Below are 22250 nucleotides of genomic sequence, written 5' to 3'. Positions count from 1 at the left end.
AGCTTAAGTCTGTGAATAACCTCAGGAAGAGATGCTGAAAGTCAGACTAAGTGAGAAACACTTATATTGAAATGGAACTTTTTCATCAAAATTCATCTGCTGTGCACTTAAGTAATTTTATGGTACGTAAATTATGCCTCTAGGAAGTAGTTGTTTTTTTTTTTTACATTTTGAAATCAAAATATAAGCTCATGTCACTCCCTTACATAAAATCCTCCAATGGCTTCCCATTACAAGTTGAACAAAATCCAAACTTTTAACTTGGCCTACAGAACTCTGGTGTCTGTGAATCATCCCAACACACCTCATGGTCTCACCTCAGGGCTTTTGCACTTACAGTTCCCTCTGCCTGGAATGCTCAGCCCCCAGATCTTGTCAAGCCTGGCTCCTATGTGTCAATCAGATCTCAGCTCAAAGCTCCCCTCTTCAGAGAGACCTGCCCAGTGCCCCAGCCCTCGCTTGCTCCATCTCTCTCACTCTCACATCATTCTGCTTTATTTTCTTCATAGTGTTTCTCTCTTTCTGAGATGATCTTCTTTATTTATTTCTTTACTTGTTTTTTTTGTCTCTCCACACTAGAATTCAAGTGTCTTGCCCACTTTTGGTAGGGGAGCCCAGTACCTCCCTACCCCCACCTTAAGAGAAAGAAAGAGAAATCAGGTAGATGGAGGTCAGTATATTACTTTTTCCTTTGTAAGAAGTGATAATGGAGGGACTTCCCTGGTGGCACAGTGGTTAAGAATCTGCCTGCCAATGCGGGGGACACAGGTTTGATCCCTGGTCCGGGAGGATCCCACAGGCCGCAGAGCAACTAAGCCCAAGTGCCACAACTACTGAGTCTGCGCTCTAGAGCCCGTGAGCCACAACTACTGAGCCCACGTGCTACAACTACTGAAGCCCGCGCGCCTAGAGCCCGTGCTCCACAACAAAGAGTAGCCCCCGCTCGCCGCAATTAGAGAAAGCCCACGCACAGCAACGAAGACCCAACGCAGCCAAAAATAAATAAATACATTTATTAAGAAAAAAAAGAAATGATAATGGAGAAGGTGACTTCTATTTGCCAGAAAATGGGCTTCCTAATCCTGAACGCCAGGATCAGGAGATTTGTTCATCACTGGAAAACTACAGGCCAAGTCCTGGGGCAAGCCTCTTTCACCACCCTTGGGGGAGTAGGCAGGCCAGCTCTCGGAAGACGGCTGAGCTGCACACCCCAGGAGACAGGGCAGAGCAGCAGGAGCAAAGGACACCAGGACTGTTGTGCAATGTTCTTGCTGCCTCCGCAAAGGATGCTCCAGCCTAACGTCGTCCAAGTGTCTTCAACAGTTCCTGGCACATGATGGATAATACTAAATATTTGGTGAATGAATGATGTCTATTCAAATATGTCAACATTCACGTCTTAAATAACTCACTTGGCAGGACTTACTAAACCGCCTTACAATTCCTTCCACCCGGAATGCTCAGCCCCCAAAGCATTTCAAGCCTGACTCCCATGTGTCAATCAGGTCTCAGCTCAACGCTTCCCTCCTCGGAGAGGCCTGCCCGGAGCCCCCATCTCTCTCTCTCATGACCCTGGTCCACTCTGTAGGACCGGCCTACATAGCTTCTCCCCACTGAAAAATTCAAAACAGATTGTATGGTTTTGTATTACTGGGCATTGAGAAGTGACGCCTCTTCCTTTTTCTTATTTTGTACCATGACACCCACAAGACCATGCTTGACATTCTGGGCGTGATCTGAGCACGATTCATGATTCTGGGTGAGCTAGAGGCTCCTAAAGCGAAGAAGGGAAGCCATGAGGGAATGATTATCATTTGCACACAAATGAGGACCAGAGTTATTATTTTTTTATAGAAACAACAATAAAGCAATGCTTTAATGCATCACATTCTCAGTTATTCAAAGACTTAGTAAGTTACATTTAAAGACCTTTTAAGAAAGTAAAGATTTTTGTCTAGCAGGATTCAAATATTATAACAGCCTTGCCAAACAATTCTCTCAAAGAAACAGATTTTGATTAATTTTGTTGATGTTCTTTCTAATACTCTCTGGCTTTAAGCATAAGCTTCTGATTTTGAAATCCTTATGTAACTTATATGAGTTGTGATTTTTGTTTTTAATCTGCAAATCTACTCTCCTTAATCTTTTTGTTGTTGTAATTGATGAAAAACTACTCCCACTTTCATCTCCACCTGCCAAGCCCACGGTGGCAAATGGTATTGATTGATGGGGAGGCGTGACCAGAGGTGAGCTGACAATGACAAGTCAGCTCTGCCAGAGCAACGAAGACCCAAGAGTCTTCAAGTTACTTTGAAATTAGAGGAGGCCACACAGGATGCAGGAAGCCCAGCATCCAAGGAGCAGAGGAACCGGTTCCTGGCCCAGCCACCCCCAGGGTTCAGATCAAAGCTGATGGCTGGAGTCTGTCCCAGTTTCCAAGGAGTGTGGTCTTTATAGCCTCCTGAAGCCATACGCGGGCGTGGGCACTGGACGCTGGCTAAGGCTTGTCTCAGCTTTCGTAACCACCTATTTGGGCAGGAAGACAACCTCTGGGGCACCTGCTCTGGAAAGTTTGAGTTTTTCTACCTTCTTAGGAGCTCCTGTAGCTGAAAGCAGTGTGCAGCTTTGCAGATCTGAGCATTCTTTTTTTCATATTTATTTATTTATTTGGCTGCATCAGGTCTTAGCTGCGGCAGGTGGGATCTTTCGTTGTGGCGCGCAGCCTTCTCTCTAGTTGTGGTGCACGTGGGCTCCAGAGTGCGCGCGGGCTTAGTTGCCCCGTGGCATGTGGGATCCTAGTTCCCCAACCAGGGATCAAACCCGCGTCCCCTGCGTTGGCAGGTGGATTCTTAACCACTGGACCACCAGGGAAGACCCCATATCTGAGCATTCTATCTTCAGGGAGCAGAGCAAGCTGAAGGGAACTCCAAGTTCCATTTCTACAATCACGGCATTTCCCAGTAGGAAGAGGCCAGAGAGATTGCCAGCCCGGGCTTCTAACCAAGGCAAGAATCACCATCCAGCCCCTATTTGAATACTTCCCGTGATTGAAGGGCTTATGACTCACATGGAAGCCATTACATTTGAACATGTTTCTCAGAAATCTCTTACTTATATTGGGTCATGTATCCGTCTCTCTATAGAAATAGACAGATTGACTTCATCACTATCCCCATGTGGGCTCCTCAGGTGTTTGAAGATTTATCATCTTCCCTCCATGGCTTCTTTATGCTGAACACCCCCAGGTGGATCCTTCAAGGGTTTGGGAGTTTGGGGGGATGAAATTCCTAGTTCCTTTACCTACCTGGACACACTTAACCATTACTTCTTCCTTAAGGAGCCTGCTTTGAGAGGAACTTTAAAGCAGATGTGACATATTGTGAACCCTCTCCTCCTACACACACAGACATCCTTTCCCTCCACCTGCCTCAAGCTCCCAGGGACAAGGCCAAGGTGTACCACACAGAGAACAGGGGTGTACCACACAGAGAACAGGGGTGTCAGGCAGCCGTGAAATTCTCCAACAGCGACACCAGGAAACAAAGATCAGGGCTATTTTTTTGAAAAATAGACAAAAGCAAATGACCAGAGTGCTAAGGCTTGATGGGTCCCTGCAAGACACAGAAGACATGCTCAAATGGAATGGTGAGAAACTGAATGACGGTGTGGACAGGACTTGGGAAACCAACACGGGAAAAGGAGGCACCTATTATGGGCTGAATGGTATCCTCCCCCTCCCACCAAAAAAAAGGTATGTTGGATTTCTAACCCCCAGTGCCTCGGAATGTGACCTTATTTGGAGTTGGGGTCTTTGCATAGATAATCAAATTAAAAGAGGTCATTAGGACATCATAATCCAATATGACTACTGTCCTTAAAAGAGGGGGAAACTTGGACACAGACACATCCAGAGAGAACGCCATGTGAAGATGAAGGCAGAGATCAGGGTGATGCTTCTACAAACCAAGAGACACCAAAAATGGCCAGCAAACCACCAGAAACTAGGAGAGAAGCATGGAACAGATGCCACTCTCAGACCTCAGAAGGAACCAACCCTGCCGATACCTCAATCCCAGACTTCTAGCCTCCAGAGCTATGAGACAATATGTTTCAGTTGTTTAAGCCCCCCAGTTTGTGGTACTTTGTTATGGCAGCCCTGGAAGATGAATACACCACCTCTAGGCCTAAAGACACAAGGGAAGGAAACTACGTCTCAGGAGCCCAGTGAGGGTGCGCCTGGCAGGAGCTGTATTCACAGAGATGGCAATGCAAGGAGGGAGCCAAGCAATAAAGACCCCCACTGCTCTCACCCCATCCACCAAGTCTCCTGCAGCGCCTAAGCCAGTGGAAGCCATCGGGCAAGGGCGGTGGGAGATACACATGGAGAATCTACCTACAGGGGGGCGTTGTCCACACTTCTCTTGGGACCTATTTATGTGGGATCCTCAGCTCATAGAGCAGGAAGGGAACTCAGGGGTACCTAATCCAGCGCTTTTATTTGACCCCCAAGGAAACCAAGTCCCAAAGAGGGGTGTAGCAATGCTGCCGATTAAATGCAGAGACTAAAATTCAACCCTCTGGATTCTGAGTCATGCAGTCCTTCTGAATATCAGGGCTGCTTTTGGTTTTATTGTTGTTGTCTTGTCCTTTGTCTTTTTAAAAAAGCACAATGTCTTTTTTAAAATGTTTATTTCTGATTTGAATAGGTAATACTTTGATATCATAACAAATTAAAATCTATCAAAGCATATGCAGAAAGATGTGGACAAATTGGAATCCTTGTGCACTGCTGATGGAAATGTAAAGTGATGTAGCCACTATGGAAAACAGTATGATGATTCCTCAAAAAATTAATCATAGAATTACCATATGATCCAGCAATTCCTCCCCTAGGTATATATCCAAAAGGTTTGAAAACAGGTACTTAAACAGATACTTATACATGAATGTTCATAGCAGCATTATTCACAATAGCCAAAAGTGGCAACAACCCAAGTGTCTACCAATAGATGAATGCATAACTAAGATGTGATAAATATGGCTATATGTGATAATATATGACTGAACATTATTCAGCCATAAAAAAGAATGAAGTACCAAAACATGCTACAACATGGAGGAATCTTGAAGACATTATGCTAAGTGAAATAAACCAGACCCAAAAAGACAAATATTATATGATTCCACTTACATAAGGTACTAGAATAGACAGATTCATAAAGAGAGAAAGTATAATAGAATAAAGGTTACCAGGGGCTGGAGGGGAGGAAAGAATGAGGAGTTCGTGTTTATTTTATTTTTTTTTAAATTAACACTTTTGCTCTTTATTTTTTTTTATATTTATTTATTAATTTATTTTGGCTGCGCCAGGTCTTAGTTGTGGCATGTGGGATCTTTAGTTGCAGCATGCGGGCTTCTTAGTTGCTACACGCGGACTCTTAGTTGCAGCATACATGTGTGATCTAGTTCCCCAACCAGGGATCGAACTCAGGCCCCCTGCATTGGGAGCGCGGAGTCTTAACTGCTGGACCACCAGGGAAGTCCCAGGGAATTAAGAGTTTAATGAGTATAGTTTCTCTTTGGAATGATGAAAAAGCTCTTAAATAGTGGTGAGAATTACAGAGCACCATGAATGTACTTAATGCTACTGAATTGTATGCTAAAAATGATAACATTTATGTTATGTATATTTTACCATAATAAAAAATATATACATTTTGAAAAAGTGTCATACAATAAAAAGGAAGTCCCCCTCTCACCCCCATCCTCGCCACCAAAATCCCCTCCCTGGAGACCTCCCTGAGACCAATTTCCTGGGTCTCCTGAAGATGGTCTGTGACTGCATAGGTAAGTCGTCTCTTCCTATGTATACCCCTCTCCCTAGCTTTTGTTTTCTCCATAAATGGTAGCATACTAGACTCAGGGTTTTATATTTTGCTTTTTGCACTTAACAATATGCTTTGGAGAGCATCCTCATTTTCCTTATAAGACCACAGAGGGTATTCCTGCGCAAAGCCTTTTACACAGAAAGTGTTCACATAACATTTGAAGAGGACAACATTTGCATTTTAATAAGGCACAATGTCTTCACTCCAGAGAATGAATTAGGAATGAGAGAATTTCAGAAACCTGCCGAGTATATAATGAGAGGTGAGGATACAGTCTTTTCAGTTCAGCTTAACAAATATTTATGGGGAATTCCCTGATGGTCCAGTGGTTAGGACTCCACGCTTTCACTGCCAAGGGCCTGGGTTCAAACCCTGACCGGGGAACTAAGGTCCTGCATGCCATGCAGCGCAGCCAAAAAACCTTCCCCCCGCAAAAAACAAACAAAAAACCCCACAAATATTTGTGGAGGTCACACCAGGAAAAAGGTCCTTTGTGAGATGCTGGTATAATAATAGCCAACAGCCATAAAACTCCTAACACGTGGCAGCTTCTGTCCTACGCACATTAACTTATCTAATCTTCAACCTTATGATGTAGGTGCTATTATCAATGATTTCCATCTTACAGGTCAGTACTCCCAGGCATGAAGAGGTAAGTGACTTGCCTAAGATCACATAGCTAATGAATGACAGAACTGGGACTGCACCCACAGAGCGGGCTCTAGGGCCCTTGTTCTTTTTCACTACGCCCTCCGCCCTGCTGCCTCTCAGGCACACAAACATTTATGGAATTTCTCGCCAGGCCCTGGGCTTCCTCCCCAGAGAGATATAATGATACCTTTGACAAAAGCCCCAAGCTCAGGGAGTTAATTGCAACAGAGAACTGATGCAATTAAAACAAAACAGAGAGCTGATCGGTGTTAAAAGAGAAGAACATATGGAATGTTCTGGAAGTTAGAGGGGGGATGATGAGGAACCCCGAAATGCCTCATGGAGGAAGTGGCGTCTGGCTATGAAAGGAGGCAATGTTTATGGAGCAGCTGTCCCACACCAGACGCTTAATATGTTGAGGGCCCCCAACAACCTTACTATCACCCGCATTTCATAGGTGAAAAAAACTGAGGCTCCCAGACATGCTTTAAAGGGGTGAAGGGACTTCCCTGGCTGTCCAGTGGTTAAGACTCCGCGATTCCAATGCAGGGGGCACAGGTTCGATCCCTGGTTGGGGAACTAACATCCCACAGGCCGTGCAGCGCGGCCAAAAAATTTAAATAAATAAATAAATAAATAAATAAATACTTAGAGGAGTTGACTGTTTGGGGATTTTCTTCCAAGGTGATAAATATTATTTTTAAAACAGTGGTGGTGAAGCCAGGATACTCTCCCAGGCTGGTCTCTAGGGTGGGGTCTGGCCACCAGCCTGGCAGGGTGTTCCCGATGCCACTGACATCAGCCCTCCTCTGTAGGGCTATGTGGGATCTTAAGTCAGCTTGGTGTGAATCACAGCCAACTAACAAGCCAAAAGCACTTTGAAGATGACATTGCCCATAAAAAGGGCTGGTTCCCACGGTGCAGAGACGGTTTGGCTGCGGTGAGGACAATGCCGGAACAGGGTAGGATTTCCTAGGCAGAGCAGCCTTGAGGCAGGAGGCTCAGCTTCCAGGCTGTTCCAAAAATTTTCTTCTCTGGCCCCAGAGGTAGCTACAATCTAGCGCAGAGTTGCCCAAACTTCAGTCTTCCGTGCATACTCCCCCCAAATTTTGCCATAACTGCATTCTGCCTGTGCTATAATTTACTTAGTCTTTCCATTACATTGATTCAGTTAAAAATTATTCATCCTGGGACTTCCTTGGTGGCGCAGGAAGTCTTATCCAGACTCCGCGCCCCCACTGCAGGGGGCCCAGGTTCGATCCCTGGTCAGGGTACTAGATCCCACATGCATGCTGCAACTGAGAGTTCACATGTCACAGCTAAGGAGCCTGCGTGCCGCGACTAAGGAGCTGGTGAGCCGAAACTAAGGAGCCCACCTGCCACAACTAAGACCCGGTACACAGCAGTAGCCAAGAGCTGCTTGTCCGCTCTGCATGGCTGGGTCTGGAACAAGGAGGCTCAGACTTCAGCTTCCTGGTCTCCTGTGCTTGAGCTCTGGTTCCAGGGCCAGTGCTGCCAACCTTTGCCTAGATCCTGAGGGGTACAGAACCGTGGCGGTCTGCCCAGTGTGGTGTGTCTTGGTGTGACTTTTCAGCATTGTGCAGCCCAACTGGATCTGACCCTCCAGGTGACAATGACACACACATAGCCCTAGCGGTTCGCAAGTCGGGAGAGTGGTATAGGTTTAAATGCAGGTGGTTTGAAGGAGAGATGTTTAATAAAGGCTTTGATTTAATCTTGAAAAAGAAAGACCTGGAGCAACCTAATTAATTAATTAATTAATTATTCATCCTAAGCACAAACCTTGTGCAATTACAAATTCCATGTGTTAGTTGCATTTCTTTCTAATACGCATTAATGTCAATTAAAACTACTAAAACAACAACGTTTTTCAGCACACCATCTTAAAGCCTCTCCCTTTTGGGAACCCCAGGCTAGAGCACCTCTCTCCCTGGTGAGCAGAGGATTCGCTAACCCCACTCCTCCTCTTGCTCCATGACCTTGAGCAAGTCCCTTTGATTTCTCTGGGCCTCAGTTTCCCCATCTCCAGGTTCCTTATAGCTCTTACATAACGAGGTGGTGAAATGCACAGATTCAAGCCATTCAGCCTGGGTTAGAATTCCTGCCTTCCCTTTCTTGGCAGTGTGAGTAAGTCACTAAACTCACCTCTGGCTCAGTTGCACCATCTGTGAAATGGGGACTACTGCACAGGGCTGTTGAGGGACCTTCTCTAAGGACCCTACTCTGACCACCTTATTGTACATGCCACGTGTCCCCTGCCCCCAGCAAATTCTGATCCCTCTTATACTTCTCTACTTGTCCTTTTCTCCATAGCAGTTATTACCTCCTAACAAACTGTAGGATCGATTGATTGATTATGTTTATTCTTTTTTATTTTTTTTGGCCACACCACACAGCATGTGGGATCTTAGTTCCCCGACCAGGAATCGAACCCATGCCCCCTGCAGTGGAAGGGCAGAGTCTTAACCACTGGACTGCCAGGGAAGTCCCATGTTTATTCTTATCTTCCTCCTGCTTTTCCCTGAGAATGTAAATTCCCTGAGAGCTGGAATATTCATCAGTTTTGTTCACTGATGTATCCCAAGCACCTAGACACACATGTGCTTTTTAAATTTTTTTAAAATTTTATTTATTTATTTATTTATTTATGGCTGTGTTGGGTCTTCGTTTCTGTGCGAGGGCTTTCTCTTGTTGCGGCAAGTGGGGGCCACTCTTCATCGCGGTGCGCGGGCCTCTCACCATCGGGGCCTCTCACCATCGCGGCCTCTCCTGTTGCAGAGCACAGGCTCCAGACACACAGGCTCAGCAATTGTGGCTCACGGGGCCAGTCGCTCCGCGGCATGTGGGATCCTCCCAGACCAGGGCTCGAACCCGCGTCCCCTGCATTGGCAGGCAGATTCTCAACCACTGTGCCATCAGGGAAGCCCCACATATGCTTTTTAAATTTGGGGAGCTATTGCAGTTTGCATGTCACCATCCATGACAGAGCACACCTGTTTCCTCACCGTCCTCCCACACAACATACTTCACATTTTGGGATCCCTGCCAATCAGATAGATTTTTTTTTTTTAATGTTATCTGGTTGTAGTTTGAATTTGCATTTCTATTAGTATAAGTGTAGATGAGTATCTTATCATTTGCTCTAAGAGCCATTTGTATTATTTTTCTATCATCTCTGCCTGCACTTATACGAATGGTCTAAGTTTTCTCACACAGATCCAGCCCTCCCACAGGGAAACCCATGGCATCGATCTCAGGCTGAGCCCTCTTTGGACCCCTCAGAGGACTGAAAAGAAGAGGGTCCATATCTTCTGGTGCGTCCAGATCACAATCATGCTCAGTGACTCAAGTCTCCTTTTGGGTTTTCTAGCTGTAAACCAAGGGTGATAATTTACCACGGGTACCAGGAAGGTGACTCAGCCCAGGCCCCGGGCAGCCCCCAGCTCTCCAACCAGCAGGCTGCAGGTGCCTGTCCCACTGGCAGGCCTGTCCTCAGACTTTGCAGCACTCCTGCCGGCTCACCCCAAGAAACAGAACTTCCTAGTCCTTCTGGGTTTCTATTTTCTCCCCACGTCTTTAAAACGCTGTGGTGGGAACAGAACACTTCATTCAAAGGAGGCCCTGAATTGCCCCTTTGTGCTGCATCAATTCCAGGAACCAGCTCAGTATTCTCTGAAAGAGAAAAGACTTGGACAAAAGCTGGCATCCTAAGAACCCTGGAGGCCAGGTCCTCATTAATTAGCCACTGGCATCTTTGCCTCCTTAATATGCAAACAGAGCTTCTGCTCCTCGAGCTCCCACTCAACCCAGCTCTGCGTAGATGTTGATTTTAGAGGGGGATATTTTTCCCTCCAGCATTTGCAAGGAGAGTTCCACAGACCAGGGCTTTTTCTACCTGGGGACGTGGCTGAGGATGGTATTTCCAGGTGTCAGTCATTATCTTGACCATGCACACATGGTGGACAAAGCCCGGGGTTCGGAATAGATAGACCGGGGTCCAAATCCTTGCTCTGCCCCTTCCTGGCTGGATGACCTTGGCGGATGACCTCTCTGAGCCAGTGTGTTGTCATCCCAATATGGATCTACAATATAGTACCTACTTTGCAGGTGAGATGCTGGTGTCTTGGGATGAAGAAAAGATGCAGAAAGGGTGTCTGGAGATCACAGAAGAGGTATTCATTGGCCAGGCATTCCTCGAAGGAGATGAGACCAAGGGAGTAACCACTGAGTTCTGGAATGATACAATCAAATCCTATTTTTGGGGGGGTGAAACTCACCAACTTCTTATAACCCTATTATTCTCAAGTTAAAAAAAAAAAAAAAATCCTTGCCCTGGCTCCTAAGACCCATGTAAGCTGGACCCTGTACCCTCCTAACCAGCAATCCACCACTTGGCCTTGGGCTTTGAGGTGCCAGAAGTGTGGGCCTCAATTCAAGTCTAGGAAAATTTAGAGTGCCCTCACCCCTCCTCCAGCCTCTGATCCTGGAGGCTCCCTCGACCTGGAATATTGCCCCACTCTTGTCTCCACTCTGGCTAACCCTTGCTCAACATTCAGCTTTCAACTGAAGCATCACTTACTTGGGATCAGGGGTGGGGTTCCTGAAACCCAGAGTGGATTATTGGCTCCTTACACCCCCTGCAATTTCCGTCTTGTAATGTGCACTGCATATGTCATTTCTGACTCTCCGTTTTCCTTGCTGGGCTGCAAGTTCCGCAAGGATGCATTCCTAGAGCCGACACTGTGACTCCCTGTGACTGGACCCACTGAGTCTCTGGGCAAGGACAGAAAGGGAACAGAAGGGAGGGAAGGAAAGGACAGGCTGCTGGGGAAGACAGGGAGGTACTGGGGCTTCCCTGGAATCCCACAGCACTGCTATCTGGGGAAGGTCCCCTGGAGATGGGGGGGGTGGATATACAACTTGGTGGCACTTGAAGGAACAGTCCCATTCTGAACTTTGGTGGGTATTTCACTCTTGGAAGCTTCAAAGTCATTTTCAAACCCTAATTACCCCACACATTAGAGCCCCAGGGAGCCACCAAACTTGGCCTCAATCCTCCCATTTGCAAATTAGAAAAACTGAGCCTCACAGTTAAAAGCTTGCCTGGAGCCAAAAAGGAAATCAGCCTAAAAGGCGGCTCCTTCCTCAGGAAACCACCTGGCGGAGAAAGAACTGGAAGCAGAGAGTACTAGGGGCCTCAGTTTACTTCCCTGGGTGAGGAGACACCCCGCACTCTATAATTCCTTAATTCGCTACTGTGGATTTACTTAGCTCGGGGGCCGCCGAGAGGCAGCACCCAGGCGGGTCACATCTGGCCCTCAAACACGTGTTGTGAAGATCTCAGTGTTTTTTATTTTTATTTTTTATTTTTAAAAACATATTTATTTATTTTTTTTTTTGGCTGCGTTGGGTCTTTGCGGCACACGGGATCTTCATTGCCATGTGTGGGATCTTTATTTATTTATTTTTTTAAAGATTTATTTATTTTATTTATTTTTGGCTGTGTTGGGTCTTAGTTGCGGCATGCGGGATCTTCACTGAGGCATGTGGGATCTTTCGTTGTGGCGCGCGGGCTTCTCTCTAGTTGTGGCGTGTGGGTTTTCTCTTCTCTAGTTGTGGCGTGCAGGCTCCAGGGTGCGTGGGCTCTGTGTTTTGCAGCACACAGGCTCTAGTTGAGGCGTGTGAGCTCAGCAGTTGTGGCGCACGGGCTTAGTTGTCCCGCGGCATGTGGGATCTTAGTTCCCTGACCAGGAATCAAACCCGCGTCCCCTGCACTGCAAGGAGGATTCTTGGACCACCAGGGAAGTCCCCCATGCGGGATCTTTAGTTGTGGCATGCAGGCTCTTCCTTGCAGCATGCATGCAGGATCTAATTCCCTGACCAGGGATCAAACCCAAGCCCCCTGCATTGGGAGCGCAGAGTCTTAACCACTGGACCACCAGGGAAGTCCCCTCAATGATTTTTAAAGATAAAAGATTTTTTAATAAAAATCTAGATTTGAGAGTTCTCTTGAAAAATCAAAAGGTCTTGCAATACTGGCCAGGATTCCATTTTCACATGTGCAAGGCTGGCTAGAGCTGAGCAGTGACTGCCTCCTTTACACAGGGGGTGTGTTCACCAATTTGCCACAGTCCCCACTGCTCCCTCTTGTCTCCCATCTGGCTCACTTCTCTCATTCATGAAACCTACTGAACCCTGTAGGTATTCGAATCACAGTTCTTGAAGTATCTCCTCCCCTTTAGTCACTACCTGCTAGCTACACTGGCTTTCTCTGGGTTTCTCAAAAAAGTCAAGCTCTTTTCAGTCACAGGGCCTTTGCATAATCTGTTCTCTCTGCCTGGAACACACTTCCCTCCACCAGTCTCAGCTGAAGGTTACCTCCTCTGTCTGAATTGGGTTCCCCTTAATGGATTTGTGATTATCTCTCATATCACAACTTACAATTATTCATGTGTGTGCTTATTTATTTGTCTCTGTCTCCCCTACTAAAATAGAAACCCAAGGAGGGTAAGGATTGCTTGATGTTATTGATTGCTGCATTTGCAGCATGCAGCCCAGAACCTGGCCCATCTTATGAACTTGGTAAACATTTGTGGTATGAATGCATGAATGAATGCTGGAATGCATGAGTGGGACTCTGCCAGCTCCATGAGCATCCATTCAATGACAAGGGGCCAATCCTCCCTGTCTTCCGGCAGGGTTAGTAAGAGGATAGCATTTTTCCAGCCTCCCTGTGGGATTCACTCAAGCCCATGTTGGGCAGGCCCATGTGTTCCCTTTTTCCAGAAGCTCTGGGATGAAAGGTGAGTGAAAGCACTTAGGGGCATTTGCATTCAAACCCAGGTACATTTGTCAGGCAAGTACAGAGGACTAAAGTGATCAAAGGGATGATGAGATGACAGAGCTTCAAAACGAGGCTTCTTCCAGATCGAGAAAAGGAGACTTGAATTAAATCTATAAAATCCCAACTGGTTGCAGAGGGAGGGATGATGGACACCCAACCTCAACGGTTAGAAGGAGAGGTTCCACCTTGAAGTTTAAAAGAGTTTAAGGCAAATAAAAGCCACACACACACCCCAACCTATTTTGCTCAGAAGGACCTTATGATGTTTCCTACCCCAAGGCAGAGGTGGGATGGGCCAACAATAAAAACAGGTTTAAGAAGGCTTCAAATTGCTCCAAATCTGTCAGTAGGTGACAGATCTGAGGCTAGGTTGGAGGCCCTTTTACAACCGTGTGGTCAATGTTTGGCCAATGTTGAATGAATGGGATGGCATGAATGTCACAGCAGCATTCCTCCCCTGCAAGTGCCCACTAGACCCTGATCAAAGCAAGAGTACTGAGCTAAAGGGATTCAAGTGATCGCATATTTGATGCTTCTGGTATCTCCAAGCTGTACCTGACTCATGTTGAAAAAGTTCATCTCCCAAGCTTGGGGGTCAGCCACTCCAAGAAAGACAGTCACAGGGAAAGGTTCAGGGAGAGAATTGTGACGATGAAGTAGGTTTGACATTTCGTGCTGGATTCACGGAGAGGGGTCTCTAAAGAGGACAAAGGGATGAAGTGTCAGGAACAGGAATCACCAGGATCTGGTCAATGATCTGCTCCTGAAGTCTCAAATCCCAAGAGGAAGAGCTCCTCATCCTTGGCCACCCCTCAGCTTCTCCTGGCCTCCTACGGCAGCTCTCCCCTCTAAACCCCAGTAAAACCAGAAAGATGAGGCAGAGGACGAATGTGGGACTTGCAGGTGAAAGCTAGGGGCGCTGGAGAAGGCTGCTTGTGAGAAGAGACAGCCAGTTTCTGCTCACCACAAAAAGGACTTTACTGAAGACTAATGCTCCCCAAAAGGGGATAGACCTTCTCCAAAGGTAATGAGCTCCCTGTCACTGGAGGAGTACAAGTGAGACCCCAGAGGCTATTTTCATGGCACTTGTAGATGGGATTCCAGCATCAAGTACTGACAAGGTTCTTAATGGGTGGTCTTGGATGGCCTTCAGAGGGAGGGTATTCAGAATCCCTGACATTGTATGCAAAATTTTTTCTGGGTGAGCATTTTGTTTCCCTAGGGAAAGTGTTGATAACTTTCTTCAGCTTCTCAAAAGTGTTTTAAAAAATTTAAAAACACTAAGAAGAACTGATGAGGTCACCATTTCCCAAACCTGGCTGCACACCAGAACATCTGAGGAGTTAAAAAAAAAATAGGAGACCCTCCCCAGATCCCACTCCAAGCCCACTGAATCAGAATCCCTAAATATTCGTTTTTTTAAAAAAGTTTTTCCTGGATAATTCTGATACCCTCAACCAGGGACTGGTCTGAAGTCTCTAGAAAATAGTAACCAAAAGTCTTAGTGAATTTTAAGGGACTCTGCACTCCTGAAGCTTTAGAACTCTGAGACAGAGGTCACAAAATAGGCCTATGGGCTGCTCTGGCCTATGGATGTGGTTGTACATGAGGAGAGTATTTTAAAACAATAAACAAACAACTTTGATTACTGTTTAAAAATTGCAATATTTCACACATGTACACAAAATCCAGTTTTCCATTTCTCCTAAAAAATTAGAACAGATGGCAAAATTTGACCCTCATTCCCAAATCCCAATATTCAACTGGAGCTTAGACAATTAGCCACAGTCCCCAGCACTGTCTATGACTATAATCAGTTGACTTTGCTCTCATGCATTAACTACCTAGCTCCCAAAGTCACTTCAGTTTGAGACCCCTATTTGAGGTTTCCCCAGAAAATCACCAGCTTGGGAGATCCTACGGTGATTCCCCAGTTGAGACAGGGGCCGTCTGCTCCTGGCTGAGCTGGGGCTTGAGGGGCCTCAGGTCCACACTTTCCCCAACCCCCTGCCTTCCACCCTGCTGACATCTAGGAGTTGTCCTGTCACTCCAGCACTGGAGCCAAGGACTTCAAAGCCAAACAAGATCCAAATTGAATTGGCACTAATCCTCTTCAGTCTCGACCTCTTTTCTTCTGCCAGGCAGAACCTTCCTGCCTCTGCTGGCTTCCTATTAAAATTAACAAGCGTTGCAGGCAGGCATCAAAGGCAGGGCTGTGCCTTTAATATTCCAGGCAGGCCCAGGCTGTGATCCCAGCCCCTCCCCCTCTTGCTCTCTTCCAACTGAACCGGGGAAAATGGTTCCGCTGGGAGTGCCAGAATCAGAACATTGGTCATCCTCGTCTGTTTGATATTTGCACCAAGGAAAATTCCAGGGCCAGCAGAACATCTTCACAGCAATTTTCTTCAAAGTGCCTTGCAAAAACTGGCCAATTATTCTTAAGAGGCACCCTTAGAAAAGTGTGTTATTATCCCCATTTTATTAGCAGGGAAACTGAGGTCAGATGGCTTGTCCAAGGCCATACAGAGAAAGAAGGAGACGGAATCAAAGCAGTGGCAGCGTAAGTCTATGTCCATCTAAGGCTCACTCAGACCTGTATCTGGCCCAGGAATTCAGGCGCACCGAGGCGCTCCTGCCCAGCTGGGTTGTCACGGCCACCCCTCCTGGTTCTCACGCTGGGTTTCCCAGACCCAAACTTCACAAAGACATCAGTAACCCCACAGATGCTGAGGGGAGGTGACATGCTCTGTCATCAACCCCTGACAATGCAGGAAATGACTGCAGTGGATAATTATTCTCCTCTAAACAACCCTCAAACTGTTGTCTTTGTTTTTTCTCCCTAACATTAATTGGGGATGAGCCGATTATTTTCAGAGAACTATGTATTTATACTGGAGAAACCAACAAATTCAATAACTAGGGCACTACGGTTCTGAGTTGTTAGTGAAATCCCTGCCAGGTGTGGGGGGGCTCTGTGGGTTGAGCCTTGGTTCCTCTATCTAAGGGGCCTGTTCAAACAGAAATCCCCAGACCCCAAGGATTTTGGAACCGGAGAAAACATTGATCTGGCGAGCCCAGAACACACTGCAGGGGCTGCAGGGCCGGGGCTGCTGAACTGTCTCCCACATCTTTGGAGGAAAAGCACAGCTAAAAGTGCCTGCAGACAATTAACAATTAGGGAAGTTTCTCCCAAATGTGGCTTTGATCCCAATGCTGTAGACATTTACAGACTGCTTTGGTGCTGGCTGAGGGGTTACTCCTTTAGAAATCTTAGAGACAGGCATCTTCTAAACAGCTGTCTCTTTACCTGCACCCGGAACAGACCACCAGCTATGGCACCTCGTCGCTGTTTCGGGGAAACTGTGGCCCAGGGCAGGGAAGTGAACTTGTGAGTGAGCAATCCCAGTGAGTGAGTTTAGAGGACTCAGTTGCCCTGACTCCCCGGCTGGGCTTCTTGCCCCAGGAGAGAGAAAAGAAGAAACAAGAGAAAAAGTGAGATGTGCAAAGGTAAAGGGGGAATGAGAGAAAAGAAGGAGGAAAGAGGAAGTGGAAGAAGAAAGGCAAGCAGGAGAAGAGGCAGAGGGAGAGATGGACACAGAGGCAGCCGCATTTATTTCACCATCTGAGCACACACGTCTGTGATGCTCACCAATGGTTTCTTCTCCGGTGTCTCAGCGCCCCAGTTACACAATTCTTCTTTGTACCCTTGGGTAAGGCAGGTGGCACCGTGTGAGGCCCTCGGCGGATGCTTAACCCGAGCAGGTGGTTCTGTGAATGGCCTCACTCCACAGTCACCTAAGAGGTTTCGAAGGCCCTGGGAAGTTTTCTTCCTCAATTCATCACGTGGCCCAGCTGATTCGCACTGTGGATGGACTGGTGGCCGGGACACTTCCCCTCTGGGGCCTCAGGCTCCCAATCTGTAAATGGGGTTGGGATTGAGACAAGGTCTGCACCACATTATTGCCCTTACAGCTCTGGCACTCTAGAATTATGTTAATTCCAGGAATTCTTCTGTTTCCCTCCTTCTTTTTCAAGAATTCTCCAGAAGCATTACAGAGCAAATCCAGAACGCCTTGCTAGGAATCAATTACAGCCCAAAGGAAGGGTTCCTACACAAAGGGGATAAAGTGCAGAAGCCTGAAATGAGCTTTGCCAACTGGGCCCCAGTGGGCTTGCGGAGGACTTAAGGCTGAAGATGCAGCCCCCTCTACTCTCACCCCCTGCCCCCCGACACCTTGAGTGGTTTTCCTGAGTTTACACCAGATGTTCATCTTTATCAACCAAGGTCACTTTGAGCCTCCAACAGGGGAATTATTAAAAACCAGCAATGTGGGAAGACAGAGACTTGCCACATGTCTGAGAAAATAATATATAGAATGATGCCAAAGTGGGATTGCTTAGCGCTACGTCCTACCGAACGATGGAGGAATGCAGCATTTTAGGAAGAAGAGCGGACCACGTAGAGAAGACGTGAGGGACCAAAAGTCTTATGATAGTATGCTCAACCTTGGTAGTAATTAGGGAAATGCAAATCAGCAGCCAAGGATATGCCATTTCACATCTGTCACACTGGCAAAAATGAAGGCTGGCGGTACCAAGTATTAACAAGGCCATGGAGAATTGGGCACTTGAGTACATTGGTCATGGGAGTGTAAACCCCTGTGGTGAGCAATTTGGAAAGACCTAGTAAAGCAGAACAAGCATGTCCCCTTCAATCCAGCAAGTCCACTCCTAGGTATACCCCCTACAGAAACTCTGGCACATGTCACATACAGAAACACTATACGTGGATATTCACTGCAGCAGTGTTTATAACAATGAAAAAGTGGAAAGAAACACCTAAATGTCCATCAACTGGATAAATTGTGAAGTAGTCATATAATAGAATAATATAAAGCAGTTAAAATCATAAATCTCAAAACACTGAGCCAAAACATAAAATAAAAAATTGTAAGAGGCTACAAAGAGAATGATGCCATTTTATAAAAGGTTTATAAACCTGTAAAACAAGGGTGTGTAAGTTTTATAGATACATATGCAGTAAAACTAGAAGAACATGCATGGGCATGATAAACGCTTCATGAAATTTGTTCCCGGGTTTGGTGATGGAGTAAGAATGAGATTTGGAAAGTTTACACAGGGGGTTTCCACTCTGATTATTTTGTTCCTTTAACAATTGAAATGAACAGGACAATGTTAATATCTAATAACATTGGAAGGTTCTGTATTTAATTTTCTATTCTTATCTGTTTTTGAAATCATCCCGAGTTTAAAAAATAATTTTAAAAAGAGAAAACACCACTATGGAGAACAGTATGGAGGTTCCTTAAAAAACTAAAAATAGAACTACCATATGATAAAGCAATCCCACTCCTGGGCATATACCCAGAGAAACCCATAATTCAAAAAGATATATGCACCCCTATGTTCACTGCAGCACTATTTACAATAGCCAACACATGGAAGCAACCTAAATGTCCATCAGCAGACGAATAAAGAAGATGAAGTATACATATATCATGGAATATTACTCAGCCATAAAAAAGAAATAATGCCATTTGCAGCTACATGGATGGGCCTAGAGATTATCATACTAAGTGAAGTAAATCAGACAGAGAAAAACAAATATCATACGATATCACTTATATGTGGAATCTTAAAAAAATGATGATACTAATGAACTTATTTACAAAACAGAAACAGACTCACAGACTTTGAAAACAAACTTATAGTTACCAAAGGGGAAACGTTGGTGGGGAGGGATAAATTAGGAGTTTGGGATTAACATATACACACTACTATTTATAAAATAGGTAATCAATAAGGACCTACTGTATAGCACAGGGAACTCTACTCAATATTCTGTAATAACCTATATGGGAAAAGAATCTGAAAAAGAATGGATATATATATATAACTGAATCACTTTACTGTACACCTGCAACTAACACAACACTGTAAATCAACTATAATACAAAAATTTTTTAATGTTATTTAGATTCACATGTAATAGGTTTATTATTGTTATTTTAAAGAATTAATAAATAAATGTTTTGAGGAAAAAAAAAGAAAGCACACTGGGCCTGAGTTCCAATTGGGATTCCAGGGGCAGATCTGGAAGTTCCCACTGTTCCCCCGGGCAAGGCCCCTAACCTGGAAGGCAGGGCTTGTGTTCAGTGGTTTTCCAACTGGTCCTAGCAGCAGCAAATCACGCTCCCCCGAGCCCCCAGATAAAATCATTATAAGAGGGATTGAGGGGGTGGGTTGCATAAGACAAAACAGATTTTAGAAAAAGGAGCTGCCCTGTTTAAATAGGGGGAGGGCAGAGGGATGGGACCTAGCATCCCATCCACAGAAGCCCCGGCAACACACCTCTGTGAAGCCCTGGGGCTCTGAGCCTGCACAGTGCGAAAACCTCCAGTCCAGCCCCAATATTCAATGAGGAACCCAGAGGTTACCTAGACGGGGAGAAATGAAGGGCTGAGATTAGGGTGAGGCAAGGGAGGCACCTCGGGGGCAATGTTTAGGGAGATACTCACTCTCAGGGCCGTTCAAAGGCCGCCCTGAGTTTGTGTGTCCTCACAGAAACCCTGCTTGCTTTCTCCTTTTCCGATAGCTATGGATGTGCTCATCACCCCTCCTGGAAAGCACGCTTGTGAGCACCAGGCCCTGTGTCTGGCTCTCTTACTCCATCCGGAGGGCTAACCCAAAGCTAGGCACATAGTAGGCCCCAAATATGTTTGCTGAGTAATTGATTAAGGAAGGGAGGGAGGGAGGGAGCGATGGAAGGAGGGACGGAGGGAGGAAGGAAAGAAGAAAGGGGGGGGGGGAAGGGAGGAAAAGAGGGAGGGAAGGAGGAAGGAAGGAGAGGATGAAATAAGGAAGGATGGACGGACCCGAGCCTCCTGCCCCCTCTCCAAAGCCCTCATCTTGGCTGCCGGCCAACCTGGACCAGCCACTTTGCTGCTAGGGGCAATGAGTGTGAGTAATTGTTGACTGTGGCTTTACTCATCCTTCCTTGGGGCCGTGTGCAAAGCAGAGGGTTTCACTTGCCCAGTGGGTACTGAATTACAGCTGTGGAGCTGGAGTCCTATGTAATTAACCAGCAGCCGCCAGCCCTGGAGACTCTGTGACGCTTGCCCAGGACGCAGGTGGTTGGGCACCGAGCAAAGGAGCTTGTCTGAGGTTGTACAGCAATCAGACGGAGGAGCCAGAGTGGGAACCATGTGTGAAGGACAGCAGCCCCCGATCTTCACTATGCTCTCTCTTGCTAGAGTGTGAAAGACTGATGAGACGTGCAGTCAGCGTGAGGACAACTAGACCAGGGTTCCCTTTCTGGATGTTAATGGACAGTGAAGCTGGGAGGCAGGGACATGCAAATTATACCTCAGGGAGGTACCATTACACTTGTTCACACTTACCAGATGGGCAAACATTTCAAAGTCTGAATATAGTAAGTACTGAAGGAAAAGGTAGGGAAATGGTGAGTCTCAGAAATTGCTAGAGGGAGTGTAAATTAAGCTCTTTGGAGAGCAATTGCCCCTTATAACCTAGCCATCCTCCTTCTGGGAATGAGTGAGTCTTGTACACTCATGTACATGACATGAATGGGCATGTTCCTTGCAGCATTTTTTTAGAAAGATTTTATTTTTATTTTATTTAATTCATGTATTTATTTATCTTGGCCGCACCACGCAGCTTGTGGGATCTTAGTTCCCCGACCCAGGATCGAACCCCAGGCCCTCAGCGGTAAAAGCGCAGAGTCCTAACCACTGGACCACCAGGGTATTCCCCAGCAGCATTTTTATAATAAAGAAAATGTGGTATAAAGGGCCCAGGGCAAGGGCAGATGCAAGAAAGCCAGTTAGGAAGTGAGTCCTGAATCTTCACGGGAGGTGACGGTGGCTCAAACCAGGTGGCAGAGATGGAGGCAGACAAGACGTTGGTGTGCTTGGAGGTGATACCCGGAGCAGGAGCTCATCTGGGGAGTCTGAGATGCTGTCTGACATCTACGCGGAGATGTTAAGTAGCAGTCAGAAATATGAGCCCGGGACTTCCCTGGTGGCGCAGTGGTTAAGAATCCACCTGCTAATGCAGGGGACACGGGTTCAATTCCTGGTCCGGGAAGATCCCACATGCTGCGGAGCAACTAAGCCTGTGAGTCACAAGTACTGAACCTGGGCTCTAGAGCCCGCGAGCCACAACTACTGAGCTCGTGAGCCACAACTACTGAAGCCCACGAGCCTAGAGCCTGTGCTCCACAACAAGAGAAGCCACCGCAATGAGAAACCCACGCACCGCAACAAAGAGTAGCCCTTGTTCACCGCAACTAGAGAGAGCCTGAGCGCATCAACGAAGACCCAACACAGTGAAAAATAAATAAATAAAATAAAATTATTAAAAAAAAAAGAAAAAAGAAATATGAGCCTGGAGTTCAAAAGAGAGGCCCAGGTTGGGGGTGTAAATGGGGAGTCTCCAGCACATAGGTGGTATTTAAAGCCATGATCCTGACAATTTTTTATGTCATAAATAAAAGAGTTGAAGCAAACATGACCATGTTGACATCTGTTAATTCCAGGTGGTAGATACAGTGGTGTTTGTAATACTGTTCTTTGTACTTTTTAGTATGTTTGAACTTTTGTAATAAAATTAACTAATAAACAGTAGAGAAAGCCACAAGGTTCCAAACGGCTGAACAGTCCTGCCTTAGAACTCAAGAGTGGGTGCTGGCAATGAGTCAAGGAGCCAGGTTCAAATCGCCCCACCACGAACCTAAGCTGGGTGACCAGGGCTTGACCCTGTCTCTCTGGGCCTCTGTTTCCCCATTTGGACAAGAAGCTGGCCCA

The 22250-nt window shown here is 46.3% G+C and overlaps 1 protein-coding gene across 1 annotated transcript in view; it reads right to left on the bottom strand.

The window, feature by feature from the left end:
• The window catches only part of BBS2 (Bardet-Biedl syndrome 2), a 58481-nt gene that overhangs the window by 35178 nt on the left and 1053 nt on the right, over positions 1-22250 (bottom strand). The window contains exon 2 of the mRNA XM_082436986.1: positions 10661-10791. Within this exon, the coding sequence (XP_082293112.1) occupies positions 10661-10791 (131 nt within the window). The remainder of the gene's footprint in view (positions 1-10660; positions 10792-22250) is intronic.

The sequence above is a fragment of the Balaenoptera physalus genome (assembly GCF_965194825.1).
Source record: "Balaenoptera physalus genome assembly, chromosome: 19".
NCBI classification, from domain to species: domain Eukaryota; kingdom Metazoa; phylum Chordata; class Mammalia; order Artiodactyla; family Balaenopteridae; genus Balaenoptera; species Balaenoptera physalus.
The sequence above is the reverse complement of the archived record's forward strand: the minus strand, read 5'-3'. Positions and strand labels throughout refer to the sequence as shown.